Source organism: Manis javanica, chromosome 7, assembly GCF_040802235.1.
Source record: "Manis javanica isolate MJ-LG chromosome 7, MJ_LKY, whole genome shotgun sequence".
Taxonomy (NCBI): Eukaryota; Metazoa; Chordata; class Mammalia; order Pholidota; family Manidae; genus Manis; species Manis javanica.
Window position 1 is genome coordinate 44,040,157 of NC_133162.1, and position 20,876 is coordinate 44,061,032.

The 20,876-nt window shown below is 48.8% G+C and overlaps 2 protein-coding genes across 5 annotated transcripts in view; one reads left to right on the plus strand and one right to left on the minus strand.

The window, feature by feature from the left end:
• Positions 1-17,699, plus strand: part of PSAP (prosaposin) — a 28,890-nt gene extending 11,191 nt beyond the window's left edge. The window contains exons 2-14 of one of the 2 annotated variants that reach the window (XM_017674863.3): positions 2,928-3,061; positions 4,889-4,963; positions 5,538-5,663; positions 6,717-6,914; positions 7,330-7,473; positions 8,851-8,907; positions 12,233-12,364; positions 13,875-13,970; positions 14,290-14,476; positions 14,568-14,719; positions 15,046-15,126; positions 15,430-15,537; positions 16,639-17,699. In XM_017674863.3, the coding sequence (XP_017530352.1) occupies positions 2,928-3,061; positions 4,889-4,963; positions 5,538-5,663; positions 6,717-6,914; positions 7,330-7,473; positions 8,851-8,907; positions 12,233-12,364; positions 13,875-13,970; positions 14,290-14,476; positions 14,568-14,719; positions 15,046-15,126; positions 15,430-15,537; positions 16,639-16,674 (1,526 nt within the window). In that variant the 3' untranslated portion in view covers positions 16,675-17,699. The remainder of the gene's footprint in view (positions 1-2,927; positions 3,062-4,888; positions 4,964-5,537; positions 5,664-6,716; positions 6,915-7,329; positions 7,474-8,850; positions 8,908-12,232; positions 12,365-13,874; positions 13,971-14,289; positions 14,477-14,567; positions 14,720-15,045; positions 15,127-15,429; positions 15,538-16,638) is intronic. The other variant, XM_073240891.1, reaches the window with a different exon arrangement.
• Positions 17,700-17,893: 194 nt separating this feature from the next.
• The window catches only part of LOC108406260 (cadherin-23), a 72,224-nt gene continuing 69,241 nt past the window's right edge, over positions 17,894-20,876 (minus strand). For 2 of the 3 annotated variants that reach the window (XM_017674853.3, XM_017674857.3), the window contains exons 33-35: positions 20,583-20,712; positions 20,268-20,390; positions 17,894-18,898 (exon numbers count right to left, since the gene is read on the minus strand). In XM_017674853.3, coding sequence (XP_017530342.3) covers positions 18,572-18,898; positions 20,268-20,390; positions 20,583-20,712 — 580 coding nt within the window. In that variant the 3' untranslated portion in view covers positions 17,894-18,571. Of the gene's footprint in view, positions 18,899-19,724; positions 19,830-20,267; positions 20,391-20,582; positions 20,713-20,876 lie in introns of all 3 variants that reach the window. The other variant, XM_073240887.1, reaches the window with a different exon arrangement.

The following is a 20,876-nucleotide window of genomic DNA, read 5'->3' on the forward strand; positions in this document are numbered from 1 at the left end:
TTTGATCATTGATTCAATTTCCTTACTAGTAATTGGTCTGTTCAGATTTTCTATTCCTGGTTCAGTCTTGGAAGATTGTATGTTTCTAGGAATTTATCCATTTCTTCTAGGTTGTCCATTTTGTTGGCATATAATTTTTCATAGTAATCTCTTATATTTCTGTGGTATCAGTGTAACTTCTCTTTCTGATTTGAGTCCTCTAACTTTTCTTGGTAAGTTGCTTTTTCTTGCTTGAGTGCTGTGGGTAGGATTTCTAGGACTATGTTGAAAACTGGTGAGAATGGATATACTTGTCTTGTTCCTGATCTTAGAGGAAAAGGTTTCATTTAGCTTTTCACTCCTGAGTGTGATGTTATCTGTGGTTTTGTCATATATGGCCTTTATTATGTTGAGATATGTTCCCTCCATACCCACTTTGTTCTGAGGTTGGGGCTTGCCACCATTCAGTAGGCTATTGATTGATTAAAGGTAATTGTTGGGATTGGGAAATGATCTTAGGTTTGGGTTAACCTCTAGTTCTGAGGTTGGGGCTTGCCACCATTCAGTAGGCTATTGATTGATTAAAGGTAATTGTTGGGATTGGGAAATGATCTTGGGTTTGGGTTAACTGGACCAATCTCAGATAAAAGGGGCTACCTAAGATTACTTTTAGTCAGGAATAGCCCCAAGCAAATAACAAAGTCATTATTACAAGTGATTACTGTTTCACAGTTCTTAGAGGGAGTAAATAAGCTACAAAGCATTCTTGCTATTTGGGCCTATGATAGTGCATTGTGTTCCTGAAACCTGATAGCTTTAAGTGTAGCCAATTCCTAGGCTGGGGTTGTTGGAAAAAATCCCTAGATCAGAGTTCTATTTGACTATTTGTAAGAATGGAGAATTGTGGTCAGGCCTTTGTGCAGACAGGCCTGCTCCCTGGCCCTGCCTTTCTTGGTGAATCGTGTCTGGCTCTGGTCTGCTGATGTCCATCTTTTTGGCTTCACTGTGTTATCGCTGCACCTAGAGAAGACTCATTTTGTACCTTCCTGTTCATTTTTTAGGCCCCTTTCTCCTAATTTAGAGGTAGAACCCGTCCGTGTATCTTGGTGGGTGCTTTTCTGGAGTCCTGGGAGCCCAGTGCCTGTAAAGAGCATGGCAGGTGCTGGTGGGAGGCATGCTGTCTCTGTGAGCCTCAGATTCCCTAGGGCCTTTGCCCTTATAACTCAATTTCTGCTCTCCTCTTCTCACATTAACTAAACTTTTGTGAGCCATCAAGGGAGCTTAGTACTGTTTCCAATCTGCTACGTCTTTCCATGGAAACCAGAGTCCAAACCAACAGCTTTTAAAATGTTTCTAGTTGAGTTGAGTTCATGAACTGGTTGTGGTGATTTTTGTTTCCCAGGGTCTGAGATGGCTGTAACCTGGGCAACAGATCAAAAATTTATTTGCAGTTGTTTGAAAGGTTGCAGTTCATCTGGCTTGAGCTTTGTGGGGGAACTGTGACTCAGTCCTTGTGCAAATGCTTTGTGTAACTATACCTTTGGTTGGAAGGCTAGTCATAACAGTATTTCATTTCCTTCCCCTTCCAGGGAGAGCGCCTACTGACCTACATGCTTTGTATACTGTGTATGCTACCTGTCTGTGGAATTACTGTGCCCTCTCATTTGACTACAGATTAAGCAAAAAGCAGCATGATCCTGAGGATCTCAACCTATTTCTTAGGTGGTTGTGGGGTTTTCTTCTTAGACTTGGGCCAGAAGTTTTCTATTTACAAAAGAAGTTCGGTCCATTCTAGTGAGAACTTGCTGGAAGATAGCCTGATGTAATCTGTTGATGTAATCCAGAATTGTTGGGTTAGAAGTGAGGTTCTCTTAAGCAGCTTATAAAACACGTTTTTAAAAGTTCACACACACAACGTGACATGGAGAGTTAAATAATAATTCAGCCAACAGCCCTGCTTTGTTACTCTTTTGATGTTCATGTAATTCCTATATAATTTCATATTTGTGAATTTTTTTTTCTATTTGACATACATCATCTTTTTAGTATATTTACTTAAAATGTGATATTTTATCATGAACTTTTGCCTTCTTTTTGACATTGAGGTTACATCTACATTTTTTAGTATTGTGAATTGTACTTAATCTGTTTTTGCATCTATTTTCTCTCTTGAATTGCTAAGTTTTCCTTAAAATGTATTTTTAGAAGTAGATTACTTTCTGAGAGGGATTTTTTTTCAGTTCTTAAAATACATCAATATAATAAGTGCTTACCAATTTACACTGCCAACAGCCTCATAAGAATCCATCTTTCATAAACTTGTCACTGTTCAGTAACAAGGTTTTTGTTTTTCTGGCTAATTTAACTTTCAGAATACAGCACCTTCTTGTTTTAACTTGAATTTCTTTGGTCTCAGTTGCCTTAACCTTCTGTTTTTTTCTAATTCTATTTCTGTACATGTGACTTCAGCCTAGGTCTTCTCTTCATTACCACAGGAGATGAAATGCAAGAATCATTGTTCTGTGTAGTAGGGACATGAAACTTGTTTCCCCTGCAGATTTAAATCTTGGACTCTCTTTCAGTCTACAGAAACTAAAATCTAAATTTAAATGTGTCATTCTTTTCTCCTGTGATTTCTTTTATTACTTCATGGAAACTTTAAGGTTATAAAGATTAAAAGGCCTGGTACTCCCTCTTACTGTTTAAAAATAGTTTGCGAGGAAAGAAGTGAACCAGATAAAGGAGTCTCTTTCAGCCTGGTGACTTATGTGGTGATGCAGCTTCTTGGCTGCCTGCAGAGTGCTGTGTGGTTTGTGTTCATAAAACCAGAAAGGAGCCTGTTGGGTGACCACTCAGTGCCAGAGCTGGCCCTTGACCCTGAGTAAATAAGTAAGCAAACCTGGTGAGTTGGAAAACGGGGCACCTTCTCATGCTGGTTTTCCTTTTAGCTCTAGCCAGCCCTGTCCTGGGCTTAACAGACTGCACCAGAGGCTCAGCCGTGTGGTGCCAGAATGTGAAGACAGCCGCGGACTGTGGGGCCTTGAAGCACTGCCTGCAGACGGTGTGGAGCAAGCCAACGGTGGTGAGTGCACTTGATCCCTTCCTATTGCCTGTAGCTACCACCAAATATGAAGTGCTTTTATTTCATTGTGTTGGCTTCTCACAGTGACCCCGCAGAGGAGGCGGCACCTGTGTACGGGTAATGAGGTAATGGGTAACAGGTACCCATCTTACTGCAGAGGAGACGGAGGTGCAAAAAGGTTAAGGTTCCATTTCCCTAGGGTCACCCAGTCTCTTGGTGGGAGACAGTGTGGCCTCCCGTGGCCGCGTGTGTGCTCCCTGCTGCCTCCAGGCCTCCGTGCAGCTCCGCCTCTGCTCCAAGGAAGGGATGCCTGGGTTTGCAGCCCATTCCTGGGACTGGGCACACAGGCACAGCTCTATCCTTAGTCACTCACTCAAAAAGTAGTATATGCTAAACTTGAAATCCTTTTCTTCTTTTTGATATTTTCTTTCTGTGCCTCTCTCAAACAAGGAGATCACTGATTCAGACCCTAGAGCTTAGTAGCTATTTAAAAATTTATTTTTAGCTATAGGTAAACTGGAAAAGACAGCCACTGATTTTTCATTTACATGATGTTAAATAAAGTATACTAATGTGGGGCTGTTAGCACTCATGGGGAATTATCTGAAGACAACAAACCTCAAGTGCATTCTTCATGCGACCCAAACCCGTTTGTGAGATGCCCGAGCTTGGCTGGCTGTGCCAGCTGACTGCAGAGGATGCTCTTGGCTTGCTCTGGGATTTGCTACGTCCTGTGGTACAGGCCAGGTTTGACTGAGCAGAGTTTGAGGTTTGTAGCTTAGTGGCCACTAGTACTCCTTTGTTATGAGAAAAATTATTGAATAGAGTGATCTTTTAGAAGCAGCTTTTGAATTCACTGGAAAACTGCCCTCTGTGGCCAAAATTACTTTCAGATTTGGTTTCTAATTTGCTTCTAGTTTATAATACTGCTTCCTCTTTCCAAGTCTAATGTGTCTTAAGCAAGGACTTTAGATCTTTCTTTTAATAATCAGATAGTCTCTTGGATACGTGAATCTCTCTTGGGTGCTCTCAGCATGCATAGATCCAAGGGTTCAAATTGGTTTCTCCAAGTGCAGCTATGTTCACAGGTGTTCCTTAACCTCACCCAGACAGGTTAGTTCCTTCTTTATGGGTGAAAAACAAGTTGACATCAAGAGGGGGGTCCCCCAAGAGCTTTAAAAACCAATTTCCAAGGTCCTGGTGGGTTGTGAATGCCCAGGATTACCAAAGACTAGCATGACATGTCTAAGCTGTGGAATGGTGACATGTAGCGGCCTCTTGAGCACAGTGCTGCCCAAGATGTGGAAGGTAGATCGAGTGCAGGTAGCAGAACCAGTGTGAATGCGCAGAAGCGCCAGTGTCTGGCTGGGCTTGTTTTCCTGCCTCACCCCCTCGTACTCTGTGATGGAGATATTGATGATTCCTGGTGATGTTACATTGCATTCCTGATTTTCTCTGATGTCTGCTGCTCTCATTTTCATCTTTTTGAGCCTCAGTTTCCTCACAGAGCTGTTGCAAGCATTGAATTTGAAAATGTGGCCTGTGCTGTGTGCTGAGTGAGGTGCTGAGGGGTAGGGACACAAGCCAAGGGTATCTATCCCATAGAAGCTCAGACCGTTCTGGTCAGTCACACCTCATCCTTGCCCTGTGGCAGTCCAGTGCATCATGTCTCGGTTAGGGAACCAGGGTGTGTTAGTGTGTCACATGCGGCTGTGACACATCCCTGGTTAGATGAAGTAAGAAAAAGGCCAAGGGATTTCCAACTGTGCGCAGCGTGACTTATGTCCTGCAAATACAGATTTTCTTCCTCATGTTCTTTCCCCTTAGAAATCCCTGCCCTGTGACATATGCAAAGACGTCATCACCGCAGCTGGCAAGATGTTGAAAGACAATGCCACTGAGGTGAGCCATCACGTGCATGTGTGACTGTATGTGAGCAGCGGCCATGTGTATCGGTTCTGTAAGAGGGCCATGACTCTAGGGTTCTAATGCGGAATGGTCCAGGCCCAGGTAGGAAGTAATTTAGGTCTTGTGGGCCACATAGTGTTTCTGTCATATCTTTCTTTTTCCCCCCAGTCTCTTAACAATGTAGAAACATTCTTAGTCACAGACTGTACAAAAACAGGCAGGAGGCCCTAGCTTTCTCAGCTTTGGGTTAGGTGTTAAATGTCCAAGGTTGATTGGGGTTCTCTATTGCTTGCCATTATCTATTAGGTCCCTTTTGGCCATTTCTGTGTGGAGTTCCCTGTGCCTGTGACTGCAGGTCAGAGGAGCTTCCTTTTGAATAATGCTCATGTCTGCAGTTTGCCTCATCGATCTGACAGAGCCACAGCCACCCACCAGCCCTCTCCCATTCTTCTCTGAGGGCTGCTGTTTCCTAGCCTTCTCTTTCCTGGGAATTGTAGACGGCCTCTCACTTTCAGCCCATTTGCAGAGAAGTCCATCCTGTTCTGGCCCTTGCCTGTGTCCTCTGTAGGAAGAGATCCTTGTCTACCTGGAGAGGATCTGCGATTGGCTACCTATGCCGAACATGTCTGCCTCGTGCAAGGAGATGGTCGACTTGTACTTCCCAGTCATCCTGAACGTGATTCAAGTGCAAATGGTACGTGATGGAGGATAGGCTCTTCCTTTAAGGCACTTCTGGGGCCCAGAGGAGGTACCAGACCGGATTTGAGTGATTAAAATGGAAAGTCCGTTCATGGATTTGGATTTTCTCAACAGCTCCATACTATGATTCTCACATTCAAAATGGCTTTGGCACAGCAGAACACTGCCTGGAGCTCTCAAGGGGTGGGGAGGGTATAGAAAATGGGGCTTGTAGAATTACTGAAGGAATTGCAGACGGGTATAACGTTTGTAGGTGCCAATTTGTCAAATCCTTAACTGTATCTTTGAGCAAGCAATTCATTCCTGTAATTTTGTTCCAAGAACAGTTAAGGGAAGGTACTTGTATGTTCAGCTATAAGGATGCTCAGCTTTCATCCAAAAGTATCTGTTGTGCATAAACCATGTGGCACAGATTGAATTTTCAGCAACAGACAAGGAACCCGGTTTGTGGAACTGGGAAAGCCCCTGAGAAAGAAGAGATGTTAAAAAACAGCTGAGAGCGCCAGCAGGGCAGGAGTGTCCTGAGATGGGACCGAGGCTTCGGTGAGGAGGGCAGGAGTCATGTCATTCACAGCCATTGAGGCTGCATTTAAGGATTTGCAAGTGCAGCAGGAAGTCTTTGGAGAGAGGTCCATGACCATAAACACCTTTCTTGAAGGGTTTGGTCTGGCTCCCACCGACTGGGAATTGAAAGAAGGGAAGCTGATGTGAGATCTGCTGGAGAAGGTAGAGATGGACAGTGTAGGTTCTGTTTCAGAGGATAAGTGGTCTGGGCTTGCTGAAGAAGGCTGTTCAGGAGAGGGAGGAGTTAGGAATGTGTTCCAGGTTTCTGGCTTGAACTGCTGGGAGGCTGGGGGTGGAGCCATTTGCTCACGTGGAGGTCGCAGAGGGGGAACAGGTTGGCTGGTTTAGTTTGAATGCCTGTGAGCTGGGAATGCATGTGTGAGTCAGGCTGAGAGATGAGGAAAGGAACCCATTCAAAGGCACCGGGCGGCTGTTTGCTTTCCTCTGGGAAGGGGATTTCCAGCTGGACTGCTTTCCCCACCAGAGCCATCCTGGGGAGGTGTGCTCCTCTCTCAATCTCTGCAAGTCTCTCCAGAAGAACCTGGCAGAGCTGAATCACCAGAAGCAGCTCGAGTCCAATAAGATCCCTGAAGACGTGAATGAGATGGTGGCTCCTTTCATGGCCAACATCCCCCTCCTCCTCTACCCCCAGGACATCCCCAAGCATGAGCCCCAGCCGAAGGTGAGGCCGTGGCCCGGCCACCGGGGACCCTGGTTGCATTTGGATGGAGATGGGGCATGGAAGGGGTCATGTGTGTGTGCGGTTCTGAGACTGGAGGCTTATTCTTTCTTCTGACTTGCAGTTACACAAGCCCCCCTTCAAGTGGTTGTGCCAGGGAGGATCTGAAGAACCTGGGATATTTTAAATAAGCAAAGAGTATTATCCCTTCCTAATAAGTTGTATTAAAATCAATGCCCAATTGATGTTAAAACTGTGGGTAATTTTAGAGCCTATGGAAGCATATAAAGAATGGTTTGATAAGTCACTGCCGAGGGCTGTGGTCATAAGCACATAAGGAAATTTTCCTAGAGCTTTGAGTCCTGTTGGTGGTCATAGGAGTGTGCAGTTTATAGTCTAACCACCCCTGTCTCTGTAGGCTGGTGGAGATGTTTGCCAGGACTGTATTAAGATGGTGATGGACATCCAGGATGCTGTAAGGACCAACTCCACCTTTGTCAAGGCCTTGGTGGACCATGCCAAGGAACAGTGTGACCGCCTAGGGCCTAGCATGGCTGACATGGTGAGTCTTATTCCTTTATGTATCAGAGGGTGTTCTAGGCCAGAGAGCAGGGCTCTGGAGCAGGAGTGGGGAACCAAGACAAGTTCACTTTGTGGGGTACCATTGTCCATTCCAACCTAAGGGCTTTGAGGAAGAGATTGTTCAGCTCCCATTTCCTTTTTCCCGGAAAGGATCCAGAATAGGTGGTGGGTATTTTGTTGGTTAGTTGAGTTTATATATGTAAGCAAACTCTTGGGACAAAGTAATGGAAGGTGACTTTGGTGAAAATTCTCTTTTTTCTCCCAGTCACCATATGCAGAAGCAGCAACCCTAGAACCACTTAGAACCCTGATTTTAAAAGCCTGGTTGTTGTATAGTCGGAATTCTAAGTGTGCTCGCCATATAGCCAGCAGGGTTGTCGTCCATGGGAAGCTGTGCAGGCTGGCCTGCCGGAGGTTCACCTGTGTGCCTTCCTCTGGTGAATGTTAGTCCCATGGGCTCAAACTCATTTTGTTAGCTTTCAGGGGGTTTCATTACTTGGACCCTACATGAACCACACTCAAGAGACTGATGTGTAAAACCAAAATGCAAGCTTTAGTACCTGACAACTGAAAAACCTTGGCTGGACTGGGTATGGGGAAGCTGGTCATAACAACTCCATGGGCCTGGGATTGAGAGCAGCCTTTCTGGGTAGGAGTGGCTGGCTCTGGGAGCTAAAGGTTCCCCTGTTTGTTGACATGCTCTCTCGAGAGTCTGGGAGTCTTTTAGCCTCATGGAAGTATCTTTGCTTATTGCTCTGTGTTCATTGGCTTCCCAGTTAGACCCTCTCTAAGAGTTAATCCTACTACCCTTGGTGTTCTCACTGTGGAGGCACCCCAGTTATATGACCAGAGCTGTTCTGAATCTCAAGATGTGTCTGCAAATAGGCAGGTTGAAAATCATTATAAATAGTGATTCATAAAATCGTCATCATATATTTGATTCTACTGGATTTAAACTTGATAATCCTGTGCAAGAATGTGTGGATAAATTTGAAAAGTAATCTCGAATTCCTAGCAGCTTGCCTTACAGCCACACTTAGTCTAAATTGCTACTGAGTAGTTGTCCTGTGACCTTGGGGTAAGTTTGGGCCATAAAAGGTGATTGGAGGACCTTATCTCTAAGGGCCTGTGGAAAACATTTTCAAAATACCCTTTACACATGTTTTTCTATAAAGTATAGAATAACCAAAATACCATTTTTGTCTTATAAGAGCAGACATTTTTATAAGACTGCTCTTGGAAACAAGCTTGATAGTTACCTGCTGATGTCATTAGAAATGTTGGTTTTTAGGTGTATTGTTGCAGTGATTTCATTGTGTGTGTTAACTTTACCAATAACTTGTTTCTTTCTCCCCAGTGCAAGAATTATATCAACCAGTATTCTGAAATTGCTATCCAGATGATGATGCATATGGTACGTGGCTGGGGAATCTCCCTGTTAGCATTTTTCTTTGTCTCAAACTTTGTGATTTCCAGGAATTTTGAAAATTACATGGTTTAGTTTCCTTTTTTAACTTTCAGGCTAAGAATTGGGCCCAAATGAGCCCTCTTTGACAAGCAGATTTTCCACCTTGCAGCTCAGTACCTCCCCCTTGCCTTCCCCAGCCAGGGGCAGGGCTAAAGCAGCAGGTGATTTGTTTGCCCGTGCATACATGAGCTGCACCGTATTTCTCACCCTGGAGCCCATGGGAATAGTCTGCTCTGTCACCAGGCCAGGCCTGAGAATTGCTATGTTGCAGCTTGAGTTCTGAAGCGGGAAGGCTCTCCCTTCCCAGCGTTGGGCCTGCACCCTGCAGCAGTGTTAGCTGTAGCTGCTTCTTGAGCACATGACTTCCACACTAGCTTCTGATGACACAGTGGTAGGGGCATCCCTTCATTATTGGGAAGTGTATTAGGCTTCATGCAGAAGACTGTGGAGCAGGGTGGAACATGCTCTGGCCACCTGAGGTCTCACCTGCGGGGGGTTGGGTGGATTGCATTTTTTCTCTCCATCATGCTGACTTTCTGACTTGGGACTGTCTCCCAGTCTGTGAGTTTCTTTTCTCACCAATGGTCAGCAAAGTATGACCCACCCCCTGTTTTTGTAATTAGAACACAGCAATGCCCATTTTGAACTACAAGAGCAGAGCTGAGCAGGTGAGACCTTGTGGCCTGTAAAGCCTTAAAAGATTTACTGTCTGTCCCTGCTGTAACCACTCAAGGACTTCATCCAGGCGAAGAAGAGTTCATTTGGGATTATGGCTCATACCCTGCCTTGTTTTAAAGACAGTTTAAAGGTAGCTTACAAAAACATGCAGGTAGAGTAGGATAAAGCCAGCCATCATCTCATGTGACTTGATCTGGTTGACTTAATTCCTTACAGCTAACTGAAAATAGACTACGTGGACATTTTTTTAAAATATGGATAATACTTCTCAAATAAAAAATTGGGGTTTAAAAAAAGTATATGGGTGTATTTTATATTATAAACCCTTAATCAGGGCAGTCCTGTGCCTTGTTCCACTTTGCTGCTCATCACCAACCTGAGAGGAAGGCCTTGCCGGCATGGTGGGGTTTGGCTTCCAAGGGTGGAGAGTCCTTCATAATGTGGCGTTTTCCGGGGACCTGCTGCCGGTGTTCTGAGCATGATTGGGTGTCGGGGACATGGGGACTGTGCACACTCAAGCTGGACAGTGTGGTCTTGTCCCTGGAGGGCCAGAGTAGGTTTCAGGGCCCCTTTGTGCATGCAGTAATAGAAACAAGGTAGGTTGCTGATTTGTGACTGCAGGGCATTTGCGCAAAATCTCGGGTGACAGCCTTACACCTAGTTCACGCTTGATTGTTATTTTAATTTTTTCTTAACTGTTGTGTCCTTTCGTTTCTCTTATTTTCATCTCCGACTGGCTGTTATTTTTGTTCAGCAGCAGGATCAGGTATGTGATGGGGAGTTTGCTCGTAGTAGTGCTCTGCTGCTCCTCGTGGTTAGCTTGCTCATCTGTCTTGCATGGCATGATCAGCTCCGACAGATACAAGGAATGCTAACACAGGTTAATAAGTAGGCTGGCGGGGGAGCATCTGCAGCTCTCTCTGTGAGCCAACACATGGTACTGGGGTTCTCATCTTCCCTTCAGGGGGCCAGAAAATGAAGCCAGCAGAGCCTTGTGCTCTGGTCAAAATCAGAATCTAGCTGGGCACATACAGGCTGCCGTTGTGATGCTGGAGAACGATGGGTGGCCCTGGCCATGCCTGAACTTCCTTCATTGTAGGCCCGACTTCTGGTGGGACGCCTTGCTTCTGTCATGACTCGAGAGCATTGCATGTCTTCAGTCCTGTTGTTCATAGCCTCACATGCTTCTGCTGCATGAGCAAATCATTTGCAAATAGCGAGCAGACTGTTCCTGTCTGTTGGATCCAGAGTTGGAAACAATCTCTTGATTGTGGCTTCTGCCCCTCTGGGTGGTGGAGTTCTGTGGGTCCTGGAGCCACATCAGATGGCTCAGTAGCTGGTCATCAGCATAAACGGGGTACAGCTGCAGGTTGTTCTTAGGGAGCCAGTGCCCTCCGGGGGGCTGTGCTGAGCATTGTCACCTTCTGAGCACTGGTGTCTATCTCTAGGATTAGAGTTAAAGATTTTTCAACGGGATTTTCTAAGTCTAATGAAGACGACTTTGGCTGAAATACCTGAATTTTTGTGTAGGCTGCCTCAAGGAGGTAGTAGAACAAAGCTGATCTGGGACAGAGCAGCCACACACCTCCTGAATCTTTCTGTCCTTTTTCTAAAATGCTTGCTGTATCTTTGGCCCCTTTCTGATTTCCCCTCCCCCATTCTTAAAGGATGCCAAAGACATGATACTTAGGATATACTTCTCAGACTCTCCTAACTTTGTTTAATTCTAGAGCCTTTTTACTGTTAAAACAGGATGGACCCTAACCGTAGTCTAATGCTCTTCCCTTAGCAGGTCTCATTTTTAGCAATCCTGTTCTGCTGCTTTATGGTTTGGTGGTGGGAGGCAGATGCCATGAGGCCCAGAGCTTGTTGCTGGTTGCATTTGGTTCACAAAGTATACAGTGTGTATATACTTTCCTCACACTTAGCCATCATCAAGGTGAAATGGTCAAGATGTTGTCCAAACTGTCCAATTCTCTGTGCTTTGGTGTCTGGATGGGGAAGGGGATCAATCTTTGGACCTTGTGACTCGTCAGTTTGGGGGATTGGGTTTTTGTGTGTACTGTGCTTGTGCAATTGTGAGCATAGAATGTGGATTTTAAAAAGCCAACATTTCCCCTTAATGCATTTTAAAATGGTCCTCCACTGATCATCCATTGTGGTTTTATTTCAAGCACATTGGGCTTTCTTTTAGTTTATGGGCATAGCAGTTCCTCATCTAGAAAGAACCTCTAAGCTTACTCCTTACTGAGAGCAAACCAACCCCACTGAAAAGCAGGCTCCAGAGCAGACCAGGTGTCTGCAGACGGTTTGGTCATCCCTTAAGGTGCGGGGAGCGGGCCTTCCCTGGGTGCTCTCAAGCAGAGGTGCGGTTCTGGCTGATTTCCCGTTAGAGCTTTGCGTGGTCTCCTGCCCCATGTAAAACTGGTACATCTGCATTTGCACAAGTACCTTAGATGTGATATGGAACCTTTGCCTGCCTAGGGGGTAGTCAGCCTTGATGCTGGACCAGGGTGCACCCCACCCTTTGTCTGGGGCTGAGGGATGAGGGGTGTAAGGCTGCATCTGACTACTTTTTCTCTGCTCTCTTCAGCAACCCAAGGAGATTTGTGGGCTGGTTGGGTTCTGTGATGAAGTGAAAGAGAGGCCCATGCAAACGCTGATCCCTGCCAAAGTGGTCTCAGAGAACGTCATCCCTGCCCTGGAGCTGGTGGAGCCCATTAAGGTACCTGATGTCAATGTTTTGTGCTGGCCATGGCTGTGTGCCCCCCTCCACTGCTTGTTGCATCACTTCCTACAGGGCACACAGGTTTTGTTGGTCCCCTGCCTGGCTCCTCAAGTCTTTTGAGTTTGAGATTTCTTTTATAGTGTCCTCTACCAATACTACATCCCAGGGCAGCACCTCCCACCGCCTACCTGTACTTCCTTGGTTCTAAACCCTCGTGCTTGTGCAGATCAAGTCTTTGTTTTCAGCATGCCATTCAGCCATAATTTTTCAGCTCTAATCTAACCTTTCCCAGGGTGCCTTCTGTGGCCTCCCTCCCCTCCTTTCCCACTCTGTAACCATAATATAAACTTGATATTCTCAACACCCCCAGGGCTTGTGCCAGAAGCTTCTCTGAGCATGTGGCCTGTGCATGCATGGGTCTTCTTTGTTTCTGTAGCACCCTTCATTTAATCAATTTATATTTCAGCACTTCTTATGGGTCAGATGGTGGTTTAGAGAGTGAGGCCTAAAACAGCTTACATACCGTGGTGAACAGATTTGTCCTTGTGTTTATGGGCTCGTGCTATATATAGTTAAGGGCCCAGGCCATGTGACACATTATCACATGGCCTGTGCATGAAGTTCTTGCTCTAGAACTTCCCCATGTCACTTCATCTTCAGCTGTTTGTCCCTCTACTATCATCTGTCAGGATGAGCAGTGAGGGGACCACAGGAAAGGGGTAAGACGTCAGGTGGAACTGGGGAAACACTTCTACCTGCCCCACCTTGCTGACTGAATTAATGGCCAGAGAAAATGGAGCATTGGTAGCTTGTACTCTAGCCACATGTTGAGTAGTTAAATTTAAATAAAAAATTTAAAAACTCAGGTCCTTGCTTACCCTAGCCACATTTCAAATGCCCAGTGGACACATTGTTGGCTAGTGGCTGCTTTATTGGATGGGAGAGACAGAGAATGTTTCCACTGTCACAGAAAGAAAGAAGAAAAAAAATCAACAGTATTGCTTTATTGAAGGTAGGCTCTCGGCTGCTAATGAGACTTCACACTCAAGAGCAGACCTGCAATGTGTTTAGCGCCCTTGTCTGCCCAGCTGGAATACTGATAGTGGGTCCCCACTCTGTTCCTGCTCCCCCACCCACCTCCCCAAAGTGCACACTGAATGATGTAATTATTGTAACCAAACATGACATTGTGTGGATCACTCTTTGGGGCTTGGGGGATGGATTCACTGCTTCTGTCTCCTGAAGTATGAATCCCTGGTTTTGGGGGTGGCAGCAGGAGGTAGTGTTGCTGGAGGACTGGGGAAAGGGAGAGCTTCCCTCCATATAAAAACAGCAGGGACTGGAACATGGACACTGGGAGGAGGCCACACCATTTTGAATTCAGTAAGAAGTGGCCCTTTGTGTGATGCTAACCTGTCCCTGGTCTCTGTCCCCTCTTTTAGAGGAGCCAGGACCAAGGGGTGAGGTGAGGGTCTCAGCATTAAAGTGCTCTCCTACCCTTCCACAGAAGGACCTGGTCCACACAAAGTCTGATGTTTACTGCGAGATGTGTGAGTACGTGGTCAAGGAGGTGGTCAAGCTGATTGACAGCAATAGGACTGAGGTATGTGGGTCTCTGAAGCGCTGCCTTCCTCACCGAGGAAGGAATTCTCTGTCCCCTGGATCCAGAGGGGCCTAGTGGGAGAGCCCCACAGAAGAGGTGGGCTTGGACACCACCTGGGAATCCACAGCCGCTGCTTACCAGTGGGTCCCTCTGGGCGGGGGTCACGGGAGGCCACTTCGCCCCACTTTGTAGTTCTAGTCCTTTGTGGGGCAGATGGCACCTTGCTGGTGGCTGGTTTCTGGCCATGTATTTTTAGAAGCTCTCCCACCCTTACCCAGTCTCCCATCTTCTCACATGATCCTCTCATCTTGTTTTTCAGGAAGAAATCATCAAAACTTTGGACAAAGTGTGTTCAAAATTGCCAACGTCCTTATCTGAAGAGTGCAAAGAGATAGTGGACACTTACGGCAGTTCTATCCTGTCCATCCTCCTGCAGGAGGCAAGCCCGGAATTGGTGTGCAGAATGCTCCATCTCTGTTCCTCCCAGCGGCTGCCTGTACTGACTGGTGAGCCCGGTGCGGGTGAGGCTGGCTGGCCCCTCTGGGGTTTGGAAGGGCCCTGCCAGCTCTGAGCCTGTGCTCTCCTGTGCCTGTGTAGCTCATGTGACTCAGAACGGTGGCTTCTGTGAGGTGTGCAAGAAGGTGCTTGGCTTTTTGTACTACATCCTGGAAAAAAACAGCACAAGTCAGGAGATCCTGGCTGTTTTCAAGAAAGGCTGCAGCTTCCTGCCGGACCCATACCAGCAGCAGGTATGCTCTGGGCTGCTCTTGGCTAGACCATCAGAACCTGCCTGGGGAGTGCAAAGGCTGGGGTAGCTCATTGGTGGTCCTCCTGACTAGAGTTCTGAGGGGAAATCTGCCATTTCTGCCTCCAGGCGTGGAGTCCAGGGAGGTTTTCTTAGAGGCAATTCGTTGGCTCAAGTGGGGCCACTGGGGAAAAATAACATGAGCAAGGGAGGGCCCGGGCCTGCTGGGCCAGCAGCGTGGAGTTCCTTAGAAGAGCATGTTCAGCGCCCCCTTGAGGTCTTCTGCGTCTGCTTGGGCCCACCTCGATCTGTATCCACTTTACTTAACAGTGTGACCAGTTTGTGACCGAGTACGAGCCTATGCTGTTAGAAATCCTGCTGGCGGTGGTGAATCCTCCCTTCATGTGCCAGGTGAGCTCCACTGGGCAGGGTGGCTTCTCGGGCAGTGTAGCCTTGGAGGGGCTGCGTGAGTGGACCCTGGCAGGGTTCCTCTGAGCCTTTGGTCCTGGGGCAGAGCCTCTGGGCATGGCGTGTGGGAGAACCAGAGACCAGGCTTCTAGGCCCCACCACTTTACTTGGCAGCCAATACTTCTTGAGAGCCCATGTCACAGCTCTGATTCTGTCTCTGGAAGCTGATAATCTCACTTTTGAAAGAATTATTAGTTGGGCAGATCTAATTCTTCCCCCTTCTTTTGCCGTCTTTTCACCATATAGAAAATTGGAGCCTGTTCCACTGCCCATAAGCTTCCTCTGGGAACTGAGAAGTGTGTCTGGGGCCCAAGCTACTGGTGCCAGAGCATGGAGTCAGCAACACAGTGCAATGTGAGTACCTGCGTGCAGGCTGCCTTGCCAGCTGGGCAGCTCACGTGAGAATCCCGCTTTAGTAGAAGGCTCAGGGATCAGCTCTCTGTCTGCCTTGATGGCAGGGGGAAACTGGAGGACCAGACAGGCAGTTAGGCTTATTTGTGGCCACCCAGCAAAGGCAGGACTCAGTACATACTTGTCTTTGTGGGGTGAAGGGCCAGAGTGGATATTTTTAGTATTTTTTGCCTCTGCTTTCTTGCTTTTGCCTTCAGTTCACTGGTGATATGGCCAGATTGGCACAAGGTCACCCCAGGGATTGCACAAGGCCCGCTGGATTCATTGCCCCAGTTCTTGCATAAGTCCAAGTCCTCGTGTGCCTTGGGTCTGGAGCCCAGGCTAACTCTTCCTCCAAGGCCAGGCAGAGCGCTTCCAGGACGGCCCTGAGTGGCCTCCTGCCCATGAGCAGCAGCCCCAGGCTGGGCAGCCACCAGTGGTACCTGCACTGCTTTCCTGGGTGGGATGTTCGGACCCATCTCTGTTACTTGACAGTCCTTTGCGCAACCTCCTCTTTCTTGCGGTTCCTCATGAGCAGTGGGGCCTGATTGCTGGTGTTGGGGAGGTTGCATCACATTGAGCCACAGCAGGGAAGGGGTGGCAAGGCTTGCCCTAGTGAGGCTGCAGCCTAGCTGTGCTCCCTACTTCCTAGCACGGTCAGTGGTGGAATACGTTTCTGCCACTCTCCTGAGTATACGTGCATGTGGGTCCCCGGGCTGGTGTGAGTCGTGCCCTGGGGCCTCTGTGCAGCCTATCAGCTGCGTGCTGAGGCTCAGATGTGTGACTTACAAAGTGGTCCTGGGCCCTGCCTGCATAGGTGCTTTCCTGCAAAACTAACTTTTTGCCTCTGCTGCTCTGGACTCTTGCTTAGGAGTCCCCAAAATTCTGGTGCCACATGCTCCCTGGTTTTAAATGAGATACAGTCCTGGGTCTTCAAGTGTCTGGTGCCATCCATCTGACCTAGGGCAAGATAACCGGTCCTACTTTTGGCTGATTTCTGATGCATTAATGGGTCAGGAATGCAGTTTGTCAAAAGACTAAACCCAGTTTTTTCTTCTCTGTCAGGCTGTCGAGCATTGCAAACGTCACGTGTGGAACTAGAAGGAATGTTCCATCTTGGAGAAACTACAGCATCTTTTCCTACTCGGGTCTCTGGGAGAATGAATGCACAGATTTCTTTGACTTTGTTGTAAAAATCGGACTTCTTTCCTTCACTCCATTTCTTATCTCCCTTGCAGCATTTCTGTCAGCGTGGGAGGTGACAAGCCTGCTGCTGACAGAGCTGCTTCAGTGTCCCTTTTCTCTCTGCTTGGGGGGTGGGGGTGGGGGTGCTGCTCGCTGGAGTCTTTTAGCCTATCCTTGCATGGTGGTTACCTGGAGGAGAGGGCGGTGGATGTCAGCATGAACCAGAGCTTCTTGACTGAAGGCTGTCCATCCCTGTGGCTGGGGCCTTGTTCTGAGCACTGACGGGCTTGGGAGCTGGTGAGCTCAGACTTCTGAGACCTTTGCCTACTCTAAGGAGGGACCTTCCCCCTTTCTGGGCCTGAGAACTACTACAATGTAGTTCTCACTATACTAGTAGAGATTTTGGAAGCAGCTGTTCGGGAGATGTGAGTTGGGCTCAGCTCTCCTGTGTCTTCCCTGGTGATGCCTTGTTTAGGGGTTCTGTAGGTTTGGGTAGGCGGGGAGCGTCTGCCCGAATGTAACCTGCTGACTCTGTGGAAGGCCCAGCTTTTGTGTGTGTGCAGACAGTGCTGACCCTTCATTGCCTGCCTTTGTGTCTGCCCAGTGCTGAGGCCCTGCTCTGTATTGTGCTGCTGCCCAGGGCTCCCCAGTGCTCTGGGCAGTCACAGCCCCCTCACCTCTGACCTTTCTTTCATAGATGTCCTTTCTGTCTGGTAAATGTGGGGGACAAGCTCCTCAGCCTCTGGCTTCTAGGCCGAGGCAGTCTGCTGGATGTGCTGTCTGGAGGCCTTGGCTTCTGCCCTGCCTCTTCTGTTTGGCTGTACCTTCGAGTTGTCAGGGGACAGCAAAATGTGCAGTTGCTACTAAACGGACTGAATGATTTTTTTGGTTTGTTTTGCAGTAAAGTTTCAGTGACTTAATAAAGTCTTAACCAGACCTAAGCCCGACTGATTGATTGGCTCCATGATTGCCAGCAGTGGGTCAGGGGAACACCTGCAGGTTGGGCCCAGAGCTTCCCTTCACCCCCACAACACCCCAGCCCCGAGCCAGCCACGTGGTAGTTTGCCAGAGCCAAAGTGGATTGCTGCCTCCTTGTGATTTGCTTTGCTTTTTAAAATTCAGACCATTCCAGAACTTGTGGTTCAATGAGTACCAGTTAAACAACACCAAGGGGGAGATACTGAGGGAATACACGTGAGCACTCTGCATTCAAAACCCAAGGGAACACCAGTCATTTCTCTTTAAGGAGCCGGGCACGTTTGGGAAGCCAGTGAAATGTAGAGAATGTGGTTTGCTGACATTAAACCATGTCCGTGTGGGGCGGCAGGGATCATTCATTGTCCCCACCTGATGTTCAGCCAGGGATGTGGCAGAAATGCTTTGGACTTGAGCTGAAGTCAGCCAGTCAAGGCCAGGCAGGGCACACCGCTGCTGGGCTCCTGTGGTCTGTGGGGGGTAGGGACATACCGGGAGGGACGGGGAGAGGGCCTGCTTGGCCGCCTACAGCTCAGCCTGGGCTGAATTGGTGGTCAGACTCCTGGGCCTCCAGTGACCCTCCTTACCTTGTCCTTAGGTGCTTAACATTTTTGATTTTTCCTAAAAAAATAAATCTTATGAAGATAGAGATCATATGCTGAATGAGTGTCTGGCAAAAGTGGAATCTGAGCAGCTGAGACGGGCCACTGCTGGTACAACTCAAGGTCATGCACCCAGAGCTGGCCTGGGGTGGGGCCCACACCCCAACGTCCTGCCTCTGCCCTGGGAGGGGGCAGGGGGCAGGCACTGCTCACACGAGCGAGGCTCCCCTGTCTGGTCATAGCTCTGTGATTTCCAGGGGGCTCTCCATGATCACATCACGAAGTTTGTGCAGGGGCGTGGATTTGGCAGACTCTGTGCGGGTGTTGCGCTCGAAGGCCATGGCCTCTGCGGTTGTCAGTGTCTCCAGTGAGCGACCCAGGCCCTTCTGGTCATCCTCAGGCAGGCTGTTGAGGTCGGTGGCCAGCAGTGTGCCAGTGCTGCCGTGAACCATGTGGATGCTGTCAGGCCCCTTGAGCTCTGTTGGCGGCTTGTGGCGGAAGCGCAGGCTGCCGGGGCTGGGGATCCGCCCCCCTGGCTCCTCTTCCAGCTCAGTCTGGATCAGCTGCAAGAGGCCGGGGTCCCCCAGTGCTCAGGCCCGTGCCCAAGGGGTGAGCAGGTGGATGGCCCCAGAGTCCCACCTGCTCTGCCTGTTGCCTGCCTGCTGTACTTGTGCTATAGCAGGTCCTGTCCCAACAGTGTTTCTCAAACTGGGTGCAAAGAGGAACCATGGCTACTTAGGATACTTCAGATGTATTCTCTGGAATGTGGGCTTCCCATGAGAAATCTCTTAATTTTTTATATTCACTTGGATGATCTATAAAGGTGCAATAGTGCTGTCTGGATTTGTTACCAAGTTTGCCTCAAGCGGGATCAACTCTACGTTGTCGCCAAGTAGGAAGTATCTTCAGCGCTGCCCAAGGGAGGGATCAATAGGGTAGAGTGGAGACTTACATGGGGCTTTGTCCTGGGCAGAACTATTCGGCCTTAGTTTATTCCATTTGGGAATGTTAGCCCTGCTGGGAATCTGAGTTTTTAGATAAAGTCTAACTTTTTAAAGTGTTCATGTATCACTATAGACAAATAAACATGTAGACCTATTTGACTCTTCTGCCAGTTTCTTAAAATGATACCCCTCAAAAGTATCTTCTTGGGGCTCCTCAAATCTGAGAAACACTGCCTCAGCACCCCATCTCTGGGAAGCCCTCTAGAGAGCCCAGAAAGCAAAGCCTGCCCTCTGACTTCCTGGACCTCCACCCATTGCTGTCTTTGGCCCTGGCTGCTTAATTCCAGAGACTCTGGGAAGGACGAGGTGGGCAGGAGATCAAGAGAGGGAGAGAGCACCCCCAGGGCTGGGGCACGGCACACAGCTCCCCAGCCCACCCGGCTACCTCGGAGGTGGAGGAGTGGCAGGAGGAGGCTTTTTGCACCATCCGCTGTGCAAAGAGCTTTTTGAGCCGCAAGTAATCCTCCAGGACCACCTTCAGCAGTGAGCCCTGGGGGAGGGAGAGGGTTAACCCCCCACCAAGGCCCACCCCTGCCTGCCCCACCCCTCACTCACTCCCACAGCTGAGAGGGTGATGGAGGGTGACTCTGGGAGTCTGGGATATGCAGGTGTCTGAGCCTAGGATAGAGGATCTGGAGCGGAGTCTGGGGACTGCAGCCAGCCAGAGCCCATGTGGACTCATACCAGCACCCTGGCCTCCAGCCACTGCAGGCATGAGCAGCTCATCAGCCTGGTGCACAGGCCTTTCTGCCCTGGTGGTCTTGCCCCAGGGGAAGACAGGTATAGCTGAGACTAAAGGTGGAGAAAGCTGTTTTCCTGGGATCCTCCCCATCCCTGCATCCTCTGGAGTGGGTCCAAGCTCAGTCAGGGATCTGGGTGCGGGCTCCTGGAAGGGGTGGTGGTGCAGGGGGCTGCAGGGAGGACTCACCTTGATGGGCCCCTCCCGAATGATCTGGCCCAGCTTGGCAATGTTGTCATACTCCTGAATGGCTGCCCGAAGGTACCGGTCGTCATCGGGCTTGACCGCTGCTGGTTCACGCCCAAATGTTCCCTGGGGAGAGGGGACATTCGTTGGAGCAAAGGTAGATCAGACAATTCACACACGTATGTGTGCACACGCACACACAGCAGCCGATCACCCCCTAAGAATCCAGCTGCTTGACCAATGGTGGCAAAGACCTACCCTACCTCCACCCTGTCCCTCGTCATCCACCCCCAGTCCCTTGGTCTGTCCTGGGCTCACGTGGGTGCGGGTGGGGCTGTTCCACAGGTCGGCTATCTCGCTCAGGTTCTCTGGCAGGTCGTCCTCGTGCTCTGCCTGGGCGGCCAGCTCCAGGTTCCGGCAGAAAGGATCCAGCCACACGGGGTTGGCTCTGAGGATGGGGGTGGGGGGTGCAGAGAAGGCTTGAGTGGGCAGATGTCCTGGCAGGCTCACCCCTAGCTCCTGCCTGTTTGCCAGACCAACAGTCGTTCCTTTCATGGGACTGGGGGTTGAGGGCCACGAGGAGCAGGCCCTTTGCCTGTGGGACCTGTGGGG